The sequence below is a fragment of the Chelonia mydas genome, chromosome 16, assembly GCF_015237465.2.
Source record: "Chelonia mydas isolate rCheMyd1 chromosome 16, rCheMyd1.pri.v2, whole genome shotgun sequence".
NCBI classification, from domain to species: domain Eukaryota; kingdom Metazoa; phylum Chordata; order Testudines; family Cheloniidae; genus Chelonia; species Chelonia mydas.
Genome location: NC_057857.1, coordinates 19,167,520 through 19,180,974, shown reverse-complemented (window position 1 = coordinate 19,180,974; position 13,455 = coordinate 19,167,520). Strand labels below are relative to the sequence as shown.

Here is a 13,455-nt window from a genome sequence, read left to right as displayed (position 1 = left end):
CGATTGATGGGATAGACCATTATGACACTTTCCCAAACGGAGCCTCAAGTTTTGGGTGTCCATTGACTTCAATGGTAATTTTTTGTGGGTACTCGGCCCTTCAGAAAAGAGTCATGCCCTAGGTGTCTCAAGTTGGACAAAGCAAGGAATAGAACCCAGGAGTCCTGGCTCCTAGGCCCCAGCTCTAAGCACGTGATGGGAGGGACAGTCCAGCAATAGTTGGAGGATTTTAAGCATGCACACAAATCATTTTGACTGCTCCTTTACAGAACTATTTTTGTTGTTCTTCCCACACAACTCGAGACTTGTAACAGTGATGACAATTCAACAGCCACCTGATTTTAAAGAGTCCAGAGGATTCACATAACTCAATACTCCTGCAGTTAATGCAGCGTCACATAGCTTTGGATCAGCACCTCTCCCTGCTTTTGTTCTACAGGCTAAACTCCTGAACGGCCTCATGCAGGGCTGTCAGAACCTCCCCTGGCCCCGGTACCTCAGCACAAACCCTCTGGGTGGAGAAAAACTGGTTGGAGCTTCTGTAACCCTGTGCTTCCTGCTGCGTACAAACTGCACGCGTAGCATATGCCTTCTAAGATATGCTTGTGAAGACTTAGTGTGAGGCTGATCTGAAAACAATGTGCTGATAGACCTACCCACATTGTGGGGCCTTCATCATGACAGTACTTCAGTGCCATCTTACAGCATAAAAACCTGCCTCTATTTCTATGTTTTCTTGACAAATAATGGCAAAAGGCTGCTCAGGAGCATCGGGGCTGCAGGTGTCAGCTGGCAGTGATTTTTTTTTTTTTTTTTTTTTTTTTTTTTGAAGGAAATGGTATCGAAGCGATTGAGGCGGAAGATGTATACATTCTAATTTGTTACAACCACTGAAGGGAGAGGCTCATCTTCAGACAAGCCAGGGCTGCACTAGTTTCAGATGACCTCACTTGGTTCCTAGGTGAAAGTTTGCTTATTGATCATTTCTTCAGCTGTGTAATAGACACAGATGGCTAAAGGACTCGCTAGCATGACTGATGCCAGGGCTGAGCTGTAGCTTAAGCAAGTTTTCTTCATTTAATAACTAAGTTTCTGGCTCTTTCTATAAAATGGTTTTGGGAACTCCACTCTTGCGTCCTCCAATCTCTATTACAACAGAATCCAGGTATTGGGCATATTTGTAGCAGAGTAGGGGTGGGGGGTTACTTTTAAAGCCAAACCACTGGAGAGACCTCCCTGAAGCAGCCCCCTTTTGGGGCCAGCAAACAGGATGGAACCTGTGCACGCTATGCATTTACCGTCTCTGCAATGGAGCCTGAGGACATCTTCCAGAATCAGTCCAATTCTCCCGCCCCACCATCTGGTGGAGTACCACGTAGACCAAAGGCGTGTCCTTGAATTATAGGGATGCTCTATAGTATGGTCCCTATTTCTAGTCTCTCCCAATGCTCCATACCTTAGTCCTAGCTTGCTGTCCACATCCCACATACAACCCTCCAAGTCAACCATGACATTCCAATTAACCCATTAAGTAGGAGGCATTACGATTCGACCCCATCACCGGAGACTAGCCAAGCTGCCACTGTGCAGCACCTCATCTCAATCAGCCCAGCAGGTGTCATTACCTAAGCAGCATTCACAAAGGCACATTCACTTCAGGGCATAAGGTCCTATGCCCCACTTAAGCCTCATGTTAACAGCTGTGTGTTAAGTAGTACACAGGGTTTCATGGCAAAGCTTGTGCTCTGGGGTGAATTTCATGCAGGAGGGTGGCTTGCACACGCTTTGAGAGGGGGACAACTCACCCTCAATTCCCTTCTCTGGGCACGATACGGGTTTAACATTTGAATAGCACCTTGGCCTACTGGGACTTAGCGACCCTGGAAAGCACCACACCCATGTAGGGCGGGACAAAGCATTGCCAGCACGGCCATGCTTCATAGCATAGCTACAGCCTGAAATCGCTGCCGTGCTCCTGAGAAATTAGAGCCACTCCGCAGAGTTTGCCCTTTCCCAGCATCTTTCATCCATGGAACTCCGACTTTACCAGCTTTAATTCATTTAACCTCAGCACTCCCTGGGGGCAGAAATCCCTGATTTGCTAATGGAAGAACTAGAGACAGAGTGACATGCCCCAGGTTGCACTGCAATCTGCGGCAGAGACAGTAAGGGGATCCTGTCTGACAAAGTCCTGTATCTTAACCACAAGCTCAGCTGATTCCCACTCCCTCCTTGGTTCTATGTGAGGAAACAAACATCACCTTTCTCGTTGTCAAAGACCAAACAGTTACGGGAAAGCATATTCAAATGAAACCTCTCCTGTTTGCGTGGCCAGAAAGAACATGCCTAAATCTTTTTAAATGAGAAAAATATAACATTTATATTTAATCCAACAGTCAGAATCACTGAGGTACAAAATAAATCCACTGATCATTCAGCAGTGTTGTCGCCTCAGAACCAGTTAATTGTCAACCACAAGCATTGCCACAGCATTAAAAAACATAGACCGAGACTCATGTTCTGAACTGGGGGACAGACATTTATATAAATAGGCTCCAACACAAAAAACAAACAAGCATTCATTTTTAACGCCTGTCTCCAATAGTCTTCTCCCACCTTTGTCCATGCTGCTGCCAGATTGTAAGAGTGTTAGAACAGAATCAGTCTGTGTCAAACGGGGTGGGGGTGGGGGGGGAGAAAAAAAAAAGAGAGAGACTTCCGTCTCTAACTTTCCCAATTAGTGGTTTTAAACGAGAACTGTAGTAATATACAGACTTGGGAAAAACAGTGCAACCATTTTCCTCTCTTCCCCAGGACTGCGGAGTCAGTTTATTTGAAGTGTCACTGGTCGGTAGTGCAAGGAACAGCTGCTATTGCCACGTCTGAAAGCAAGCTTCATTCAGAGACTCCTGTAATAAGGACACATTCACCTCTCATTAGTCACAGGACAGTTTCTGAAGCCATTTAAGAAAAGAATCAAAAAGAAACGAGAACAACTCCATGAACTGAGGAGGGATCAAGGCAAAAAATCTTTGCACTTATTTGGTACCTGTCAACCAAAAGCTGGTGCTGTTTTTTACGATGATCAGACCACAGCACACCTGTGCAGTATGGTGTTAGCCCTGTGAATACAGGCAGGGAAACCGCTTGCCCTGCAGTGTCTCTATGGTAGAGACACAAAAAGAATCTGACTCCCCAGATCCTCTGAGAGCTAAACAACACTCCTTTTGCCCAGTAGTGGCTTGTGGGTGATCTTACTCGTGTTAGAAACACTGCCTGATGGAGCCCATCTTCTGCACTCTACTTAAAAATCCACCAGTCTGGCCACTGAGAATTTAAAAATAAACAGCTGCCATTGCTAGTGTAGGACCTACAGTATCTTTGCTCCATTGTTGCAGAGCCGGCCAGACATCAGACAAAGCAGCCAAAGTGAACCCCCACCACCAGAACTCTGCTAAGGCCATCAGCAAGGGGCACACAGCAGCCGGGGTATAGAGAAGACACTGGGACAACGTTTAGACTCTGCAGCAGGAGTCAATAGCTTTAAAGGCATCCTTCAAACATTCCTCTCCCCAAGAGCTCACTCCTCCTCACCTAAACGGTCATCCTTTTTTTGTTGTTGTTAAACTTGTCTTATCTTCGCAACTAATCATGCAAAACTATCAGTTGCAGTGCATTATGACCAATTCTTACCACTGACTGCAAGGACTCTGGGCTGTCGAGTCCATATGACAGTGAGTGGGCCTTTGTCTCTAAAGCACTGTATAAATGTAACATGTCTTATAATTATGGTCTTTACAGATCACGGCTAAACAAGTGACTTCAGACCTGCATGCCCACAGGGAAGGCGAGACAGGCCTGTTTCAAACCACTGCTGTAGGCCTTGAGTCATGATTCCCAGGCTATTTCTAAGGTGTGCCTCACAAAAAAGAGCCTCTCCAGGTCTCTCTCCTCAAGCTAGAAATAACAGCTTCATAGCGGAGTTACTAACATTTCTCCCCATGCTTCTCTCACGTCTGCCTCCTCCTCTTCCTGAAGCGAGCACTTCTCCTGGTTCGCAGAACTCTGGCCTCACCCACGTCAGCGCAGGAGCCTGAGACGGACTGCACAGTGGGCACTTCAGCTCCAGCACCCTGCAAAATAACCAGTGACAGGGCATGACTGCAGGCGGAAGATACTTGGGACCGCAGGAAAGACCGGAACCCCCTCACCCCCCACAAATCATTCAGGGATTCTGGCAAGGCTGAGAAGGAATGGAACGAAAATAGCACTCCCTTTATTCCCAGATCATTAAAAGCACAACGCGATGCCTGTTCCCCTTGATCACACAGACGTGCCAGACAGCATGTGTTCTCCAGCAGTGAGGAATACTACATACAGAGTGCAGTAAAAATACATCTAGCCAATGCTCGGGTGTTTCCTCCTGGGGACAGTGATACTGCAAGGGTTCAAGCTGGAGCCTTGCTTTTACAGCAGCTCCCTGGATCACAGCCTCTGCCTGGCTGTGTGGGAACGATTCCTCCTCCCACACATGATGCTTTTGCCACTGCTGCTGGGGGTCAGGCCGGGGCCCTGCTGAACAAGGGGCTCCAGAGTCTCTCAAAGTGAAAAACTCTTCCCCACCCCGGTGCAGCCACCTGGACTGTGCGCACGTTCTAGTAGGTAAAGGGAATCTAGTCTGACTTCTCCCCAACAGCCCCCCTGCTGCTGAAAAGAAGCCGCTCTGACTGAATGAAGGTGGATGTGCAGCAGGACCTGCCAGTCTTCGCCCACACCTAGAGCAATTTGGGAGCTCCTCCTGGGTATGACTCCCTGTGCTTAGCACCCCTGTATCTGAGCTTGTGGGGCTGATGCAGGGGGCAAGCCTAGCTGCAGGTTCTTCCCTGAGGAGAAGGGGTGAAGCCGGCATTATTCTAACACCCTTCAAACTGCCAGCTCCATGAAGAGAGCATCATTGGTCATACTGGGGGAGAGGGCATCTTTGATCAGCACTTCTAGGAAGGGACCGCTGGTAGCAACATAGGAACAAATGAATGAGGAACAGGAGGACCCGAGAACGAAGGGGTGGACGGTGACTATGCCTCAGTGTTACGGAGCTTCAGCAGGAACTTCTCTCCCCCCCAAAACCCCTTCCATCAGACAGGCATACAAGCACTTGGAAAACCCTAGTCTAGTCACATATGTCGCTGTGGAGTAGGGACCTCACATTCTACTTGGGGACACAGGTGCTCTTCCCCTTACACTGTGGATAGGTAACACAGTGGTCTTTGCATCTCCAGGATGTAAGGAAATCTCAGACACATCCAATCCTGCTAACCCAAGCTTTCCTGGGAGAGGTAAACAACTACAGGTCTTCCCTAAGCATCCTTTCTGCTTTGCCCTACTGTAGTATCCACCAGCACAAGCCTAAAAGGAGGAGTTTTATGGGAAACACCACCAATTCTGTAAACAAGAGCTTTGAGAATAGGTCAAGAAACAGGGTTAGAAGTTAGAGGATCATTTGTGTTTTAACACTATAAAGAGAATTTAAGGGACTGGAAGATATAAAGAGATCGGACCAAGAAATGCACTATTGTGAAACCAAAACCAACTTCTGTGCCGTCATGGCTTCCAAAAGCCCTAACCAAATTCTCCAGATTCCCCCTGACAACATTCTACAAAGCAGCTCTGGGTTTACACCTGCAGCCCCGTGAAAATCTGCGGGTACTGTAAACTAACCCGAGCTTCCTATTTAACAGGCCCAGAGACGCTGCACTGACTATGTTGTACCTACTTACTGGGTGCTCCGGGGAAGAGGGCTTTGGCATGGGTGGAAAGGAGTGGTGCATAATCCAGCTCTAACATGTTGCATGGGAGCTTGATCTTTAATTAGGGGAGGCTGGGGAAGTCATCCAACTTGGCTAGGCATTGTGTGAAACAGGGAAACTTTCCCCTAGTTTTCAACACGTAAATCCATGCTTATTCAAAAAGGAAAAAACAGTTAGTTACGAGCCAAATCCTAGCCTCACCAAAGCCAATGGAAGTTTTGTTATTAACTCCAATTCAGTGCTTTGACTTTACCTGATGGGTGATGTCAGCATCCTCACTCCCGGGGACAATGCCAGCTGTGCTATCCAAAGGTACTTTGGCTGGTCCTTTCCCACAGCTTTCTGCCTCCATCAGTTCCTTATCAGTAGGGGACTCCTCTTCGTCACTCTCTGAACACTGCTGCCAGCTGCTGGAGAGAGTCGTAGTCACTGTGGGAGGAGGCAGAGTTGCTAGGACGGCTGGGAGAGTAAATGCTGCTAAAAACCTGGCTTTTAACAGGAGATAGGCAGGGTTATCGCCGAGTTTCTGCCACACCAGCTGTCGGACAGCAGGCAGATCAGCCCCTGCACCCCCATCCCTGCGCTCTTCAGAGGTCCTGAGGCACGACACACGCTGCTCCAGCGTCTTCTTCTGCAGAAGCAGCCTGGAGAGTGTTTTCAAGTTGCACAAGAAAGGTGGAAAGTAAGCCAAGCTGGTTTCCAATGGGGCAACCGGGATGCCCCGCTTCCCTCTCAGCCACTCCTTCACCAAAGCCTCATCCTCAAGGGAGAGAAGGCTGACGTCCAGGAGGTTCTTTTCGGCACTGGGTGTGGGCAATCCAGGGGGGTTGTCCACGTTTGGGGTGCTCTGTGGCTTTGGGAAGATCGGCCTGTTCCTTGTTACTTGTGCACCAGGAGAGTCCGAGTTCTCTACTGTGTTGTTACAGGCCAGAAGCCGATCCGGCCTTTGCACCAGGCTCCCTTCCAGCAGGACTTTTGGATTGGAGGCAACCCCGGTGAGCATATTGCAGTTATTGCTCTCGCCTGGGCCAGGGAGACTTGGCAAGCAGAGCTGGTCAGCCCACGGAGTGCTTGCAGGAGGCTTCACTTGGGGCAACAACACAGGGCTGGGGTGCAGAGCTGCTCCTTCATCTGGAAGGTTCATTGGAGTTGCACTCCTCTCTCCAGAGGAGTCGGACATCCTCGAGAGGCTGTTTAAAGAGGCAGGAGCTGGAGGACTCACGCTGGGTGAGCTGTGCCCAGGATCCAAGGAGGTTATGGATGAGGGACGAGTGGAAGGGTTTAAGCAAACAGTCTTCTCTGAGGGTGCCCCTTCCGCTAACTGTGGGCTCAGCACTTGTGCACCTGTGCATCTGATGGGAGGGTGACTTGCTTCGGCTGGCATCAGCGGCATTCTTGGGGCAGAGGTGTCTCCAGTCCGGCTCTGATTTTTGGCAGCACTGCCTATGATCCCAGCTGCGGGCTGCTTCCCTTGGCTGTGAACACTCACCAATGCTTGTACAGAGGTGGGGATCAAACCCTGTGGTGTTACCACCCAGGTGATGGGCATGATGTTCTTGGGAACCACGTGAGACCCCCTCTGGGGAGCTAGGATAGCAGGCAACAGATTGATTGCATTCTGCTGTGATCTGACCAGGGCTGGGGCACAAGTCGTGGATGTGGAGGGAGAGGTTTCCTTGGGGCCTGACTTCATGGCGGCAGGGTTCAGAGAAATGGCTGAAGACGGCATCAATGCAATCTGATGCGGCACAAAGGCATGGTTTTGCAAGACTACAGGTGCTGAGCTGCCACCAAATGCTTGAGCTTTCTTGCACCCCTGGGACAGGCCATTCTCCCCTGCACCCATAGGTCTGTCCTGAGAAGCCTCGCCTTTGGACACATCTCCTAAAGCTCCCTCATTGAGCTCTCTCTCGGATTTTGCTCTCCTCTCGGAGGAGCAAGCGCTCTCTGCAGATTCTGGGGCTGGAGATGAATGGCTTCCGACAGGTTTGGGAGAGGGGACAGAAGCCACAACAGGAGTAAATGCAGGTAGTGGCACTGGTACACACGCTGCCTGAGCATTCCTGCTACCTGCCAGTCCAGCTGTCTGAAGCTCACTTCCTCTTTGTGGGGCAGGAATTACCTGCTGCACAGGGTGCTGGATTATCACAGAGGGCGAAACCAACACCTGGGGGGCAAGAATCACTGTTCTCTGCAAAGCTTTCTTAGCCCTGGACTCCCGCAGCCTTTTCTCCCTCAGTAATTCTGAGACTGTTTTAGGCTTTTGCCTGGGAGTGGGAAGAGTAGGGACTCCCGCCGAAACAGCTGCAGGGTTCTCCTTTGCTTTTAAGGCGATGGGTCTCCTGGCTCTTCCCTTTCCTGCGGCCTTCTGGGAGCGGGACTGTGCTGGTGAGCCTGCAGAAAGAAGAGATTTTAGCAATGCTTTCAAAGCCAAATGAGGCTTTAAAAGTCACTCTCTAGCTATTAAACCACAGGGTAAGTGTTAACATGGTAAGTAACACACAACTACCATTCATGCTAAAATGGAGCTCCGGGGGATGCTATGACAGAAAATGGATCGAATCAGCCCTGTTCTGAGGACCTCAAAAAAAAAAAAAAGAGTGACATACTTGAACCCCAGTAATGAGGAGTGAATGTAACTATCGTCCCAGGAGTCATGTGCGGCGCTTACTGGCAGTATTACATACCATGGAAGCGAACACCCACTCAATCAGATCAACATAACACCAGCATTCAGTATTAGACCGTGCCCGGGTGCTCTGCCAGAACACCTAGCCTTCAACAGTATTACCGTGCTAATGCCCAGAGATGATGTCACAGTATTGTTGGTCACCCTGTCCCTCCAGAATCTTTGCCCTTCTTTATTAAGTGGCATCTTTCTATGGCCAGTAATTGAATGATCAAATACCACCAGCTTAAAAGCTAACAGAGAATAAAATTTAAAGTGATTTTGTTCTTGAGGCTTATCAGATTAGATGGAGAGTCCTATTAACCAGGATTAACTAAGCACAAGTCCCTGTACATTGTGAAAATAAATTGAAGTGTTAGGGTAGGTACCTGAAGAGTTCTTGGAACTGCAGGAGGGCTGCAAAAAACAAAAACAGACATGAATTATGTTCTTGGGATATCTAGAGATCAGAGACATGGCACTGAAGTAGAGGGGATTCATATTGTGGATATATCATTTCTCCAGATGTTTCTGGGAGAGCTTTTACTCCTGCAGAAAAACATGATTCTGGCAGCTATACACTGGTGCATTAGCAGGAAAATATCCTCAGGACACTGAAAATATATGTCAGAAGTGGACCCCAACAAAACTAATGTCGTCAGTGCAGTTGTGCATGTCTGATTTCTCTTATCTTCCCTTCTACTGATACCACATGCCTCTTTTGGAGAGTTTGAGCAGCAGGTCCACAGGACTTAGCCTAGAACAGGAGTCAGAACTTCTGGTAAGAGACACACAAACAATCCTCTTTGGTAGATGTTGTTCTTGGAGCCAGCTGGCAACACTTGAATCATTCAGCCACAGAGCATCAACTCATGAAGGCAAGGGTCCAGCTGACCCTTTCATTACTGTGAACACCAACAGCAAAGACATCTTCACTATTTCCCCATTACCTCCCAGACACTACTGCAATACAGATAAATAAGTGTTTTATTGCCTGCACATAGGGTATGGAGGGGATGTGTGGGAGAGCCTACCACCAGCTTTTGAAAAGAGAATCATTATCAGCAGACCCAGCGAGCATAAGGTATTCAAAGCTTTGACTGTCTAGACAAGCCATTTTGCCAGTTGTAATTACAAATTCACAACAGCCACTTCCTCTTCTAATACAGCATTTCACTAGTAGATCTCACAGAGCTTTACATAGGTAAGTGACTTTTATTAACCTCATTTTATAGCTGAGGAAAACAGAGGTTAAGTGACTAGACTATGGTCACCAAGAGTTAGTGGCAGAACTGGAAACTGAACCCAGGTCTCCAACTGCCCAGTTCGGGGCCCTATCCACTGAGCCACATTAACGTTGGTTTTGGTCTCTCCTCTGTGAGAAGTACAAAGCAGCAGCTGACAAACAGAATACGTACAGCTTCCCTTGACACAAGCAGTTGATTATTTCCACCCAGGCATCCCCTTGAGGCCTGCACGATGGGACAGGGTTTGAAACACCACATACTGTACCTGCTGAAGTCTCCTTGCATTCCCAGCCATGGCCTTGATGAGGTCCGACTGCCTCATCTTCCTCTCACGAATAACCTTCATGCAGCCACTAGTGTCAATCTGGAAGAGCTGCAAGGAGACAAAAATCTTATGTTAAAGTTAAGCTTGGAAGAGACATTCTGGGGGTGAAGGGAACGGCACCCTGCAAACAGGAGACGTTTCATTTGAAGAATCTCAGGGTCTTTTTCTTGCCACTGGAAAGAAGCTAGGTAGTAGTTGATTCTTTGTATTGTAAGATTTTTTTTTTTTTTTTTTTTTAAAAAAGCTGAATTTACAATCATGGCTTCTATACATGGGCCATATAAATACAGTGAGACGTAACCATTCAAGAGCAAAATGAGGTGCCAGTGATGGATGTTAAATATCTATCAACTACAAGTATAAAAATAACTTAAAATTCTGGAGTCCAGTTAATGCAGCGGTGCCCACCTGAATGAAGAGTGCGAACACTGGAGTGCTGCCCAGCGTGACTGTCTGAAGCTGTTCTTGAATAACAAGAGCTGGGAAAAAAAAAAAAAGAGTCCAATATAAAAAATAAAAATGTTAAGCGGACATTCACATAGGTCTGTGGAGGGTTATGAGCAGCACCCCTCCAATATCAACATTTGAGAAGCTGAATAACGACACTTGCAACTCACCCTGCTCTTATAACAGACTGGCAAAAGAGAATCCCCTCTGTTAATACTCTATCTCAGAATGACCATATATTTTGAGTAAATATATGAGCATAATTCCCTGTCTCTTGATTAACAGTGACTTGTGGATAGGAAAAAGTACTGCTTCAATAAAATCTAACCTACACAGGAAGCGTGTGGTCCAGTGGTTAGGGCAGGAGACTAGGAATATGACTCCTGGGTTCTACTGCCAATTCTGCTGCCATCTTGCTGTGTGACATGGGGCTACCCACTTCCCCTCTCTGGGGTCTCTGGTACCTGTGCTGTAAATGGTAAGAGGTAATGCCCCTTACCTTACACCTGAGGTGGTCAGAGGTGCTTTGAGATCCTGAGATGAAAGGTGCTGTGTCCTAAGGCACAATCCTGGAGCCGTGTTTAAGAGTCTAGTGCCATGCTTGTGAAAGGTTGGGGGGGAGGGGGAGAGGAGGAGAGGGGGACAACACTTAGAAACCTGATGGGTCAATGGTACCTTTTGTCTGACGGGACGCCACCCTCTCGGCTCTAAAGGCACAAGGCAGTAGGACATTGCCCACCCACGGAGTCACTGCCATCAGGAGCCTCCTCTCCAGCTTCTTTCTTTGGAATTGCTCTCTCTGGCGACGGTACTGTTTCTCCATAGTGTTCTGTAATCCCTGCAGCACCTGGCCAACTGATGTGCCTGGTGTCACTCCAGAAACCACTGCTGAAGAGGGGACACAAGGCTTCCGTAGCCCATCTTCCTGTATGTGGCAGAACAAAGATATAAACTCACAAAAATCCAAACCAGCTGCTGTAAATTAGCAGAGCTCCATGGAATTCTATGGAACGATGCCGATGTATGCCAGTGGAGGATCTGCTCCAGCGGGTTTTTATTCCATTTTACCAGCCACTGGGGTCAAACACTTACTGTGTGTTAAAATAAAGGCTGCAGGTTAGAAGAAAGCATATACACCCTGGATTTCTTACGGGGGGGGGGGGGGGGGGGGGGGGGGGTTAGGGGGTTATAGGTCAGACCACCAACATTAAATGATTATAGCAGAGCCATAAGATTGTTTAGGTTAGGAATTGAGAGTACTGTTATCCTTCTGTTTCCCCTTCACTTTCTCTTCACAAAGTGCATCAATGTGGGTTCATAACCACATCTTTAGGGATGCCAATATTATTAGTTACAGGGCACTCCACTATTTGAGTGTAGATGGGGAAAGGGCATAGGTTGTAAGAAGCTGACCAATTAGACTGTTTGTTTTGCCTCCCTTGTTAATTGCACATTAGCTACCTATCTGCTTATCTACACAACTAAGGTTCAAACACTGCTCCCTGTGGCAGGATCACACTGGATAAACCACCAGTTGAAACACTTGTGTGTTTGGTCATTCATGGAGGATTAAAAAACAAACTCGGCTGATCATGCGCGCACTAAAGTGAAGCCTTCCATCGGGACATATAAATGAGAAGCGCAAGGCACTAGGTTTAGTGGAGAGCACATGGAACTCTCAGTCCCTAAAGCCCTGGCACTGTTGAAGTGCATAGCCTGGTTAGGTACGCTTTTAGAGGCAGTCTCAGATCTACACACATCATTGGCCCTTTAACGAGAGCTCAGACAGGAAATAGGAGCATGGGGGTTAAAGTTGCTTTGGGAATTTTACTCCCTTCAGTCCATCGTATGGGTATCATCAAGAACATCTGGAATTACAAACAGATTGTCTGTGCTATTAGAGAGGGAAGCCAGAACACCCAAACAAAAGGCACTTACGCATTTCCTCTGAGAATAGGTATTATTTCTTAGCACTCTCCTCACATCTTCCAGGGTAACCTTTAACACTTGCTTTCCTCTTATGAATGCCTAGAGAAAAGTATACAAAAGCCATAAGAACATAAAATGACCATACTGGGTCAGACCAATGGTCCATCTAGCCCAGCGTCCTGTCTTCTGACAGCGGCCAGTGCCAGGTGCTTCAGAGGGAGCGAACGGAGCAGGGCAATTTATCAAGTGATCCATCTCCTATCATCCAGTCCCAGTTTCTTGCAGTCAGAGGTTTAGGGACACCCAGAGCATGGGGTTGCATCCCTGAATATCTTGGCTATTAGCTATCACTGGACCTATCCTCCATGAATTTATCTAAGGCATGAACCAAAACAAAAGTTTACAGGATTAAGAGTCTTGTGAAGAACTAATCCGCACAGCCAGCTGGATATCTGCATCAAAAGGACATGAGACACTCAATATTTCTGCTATTTGTTGCATTTTCTCAAAGTAACCAGCTCAACTTTCATTTGTGGTCAGTTTAACTTTCTGGCTCTCACACACTAGCCCAGTGCTGCAATGTTTGCTTTGCAGATACTTCAGAGGAAAGTTTATATGTTACAAAAGAAAAAAAAAAATTAGGAAACCGAAATTTAGGACCCTTTTGACCCACCTGTTCTGCTTTTCTGGCTTCACAGTGGGGGGAGCAAACCTGAAACTTTTCCCAGAAAAACTGGGTAATTAAAGTCTCCACAAGCCACACTCGGTAAAACTTTCCAAAGGCACCTCATTCCGTTGGGGTGTGGCAAAGTTGTTCAGGAAAATCAAATAGTATAACTGATTGAATATCAAGCCAGTGCTATACCTGATCATTTGATTTTCCAGAACAACCTCGAAGAGTGTGATCCAGACACAGTACCATTACATTTTCCCCCTGAGTTATGCAAATACCTCATTTGCATTGAGATTAACAGAGGCTCCCACAGCCAATATACACTTTCGTTTGTTAGCTTTTAACCCCAGATGCTCTAC

The 13,455-nt window shown here is 47.4% G+C and overlaps 1 protein-coding gene across 4 annotated transcripts in view; it reads right to left on the bottom strand.

The window, feature by feature from the left end:
* The window catches only part of SNAPC4 (small nuclear RNA activating complex polypeptide 4), a 32,604-nt gene that overhangs the window by 742 nt on the left and 18,407 nt on the right, over positions 1 to 13,455 (bottom strand). For 3 of the 4 annotated variants that reach the window (XM_043530276.1, XM_037879461.2, XM_043530277.1), the window contains 8 exons: positions 12,433 to 12,522; positions 11,170 to 11,419; positions 10,456 to 10,526; positions 9,988 to 10,095; positions 8,865 to 8,892; positions 6,061 to 8,201; positions 3,992 to 4,133; positions 2,519 to 2,909 (listed from right to left, as the gene is read on the bottom strand). In XM_043530276.1, the coding sequence (XP_043386211.1) occupies positions 4,011 to 4,133; positions 6,061 to 8,201; positions 8,865 to 8,892; positions 9,988 to 10,095; positions 10,456 to 10,526; positions 11,170 to 11,419; positions 12,433 to 12,522 (2,811 nt within the window). In that variant the 3' untranslated portion in view covers positions 2,519 to 2,909; positions 3,992 to 4,010. Of the gene's footprint in view, positions 1 to 2,518; positions 2,910 to 3,991; positions 4,134 to 6,060; positions 8,202 to 8,864; positions 8,893 to 9,987; positions 10,096 to 10,455; positions 10,527 to 11,169; positions 11,420 to 12,432; positions 12,523 to 13,455 lie in introns of those variants that run through there. The other variant, XM_043530275.1, reaches the window with a different exon arrangement.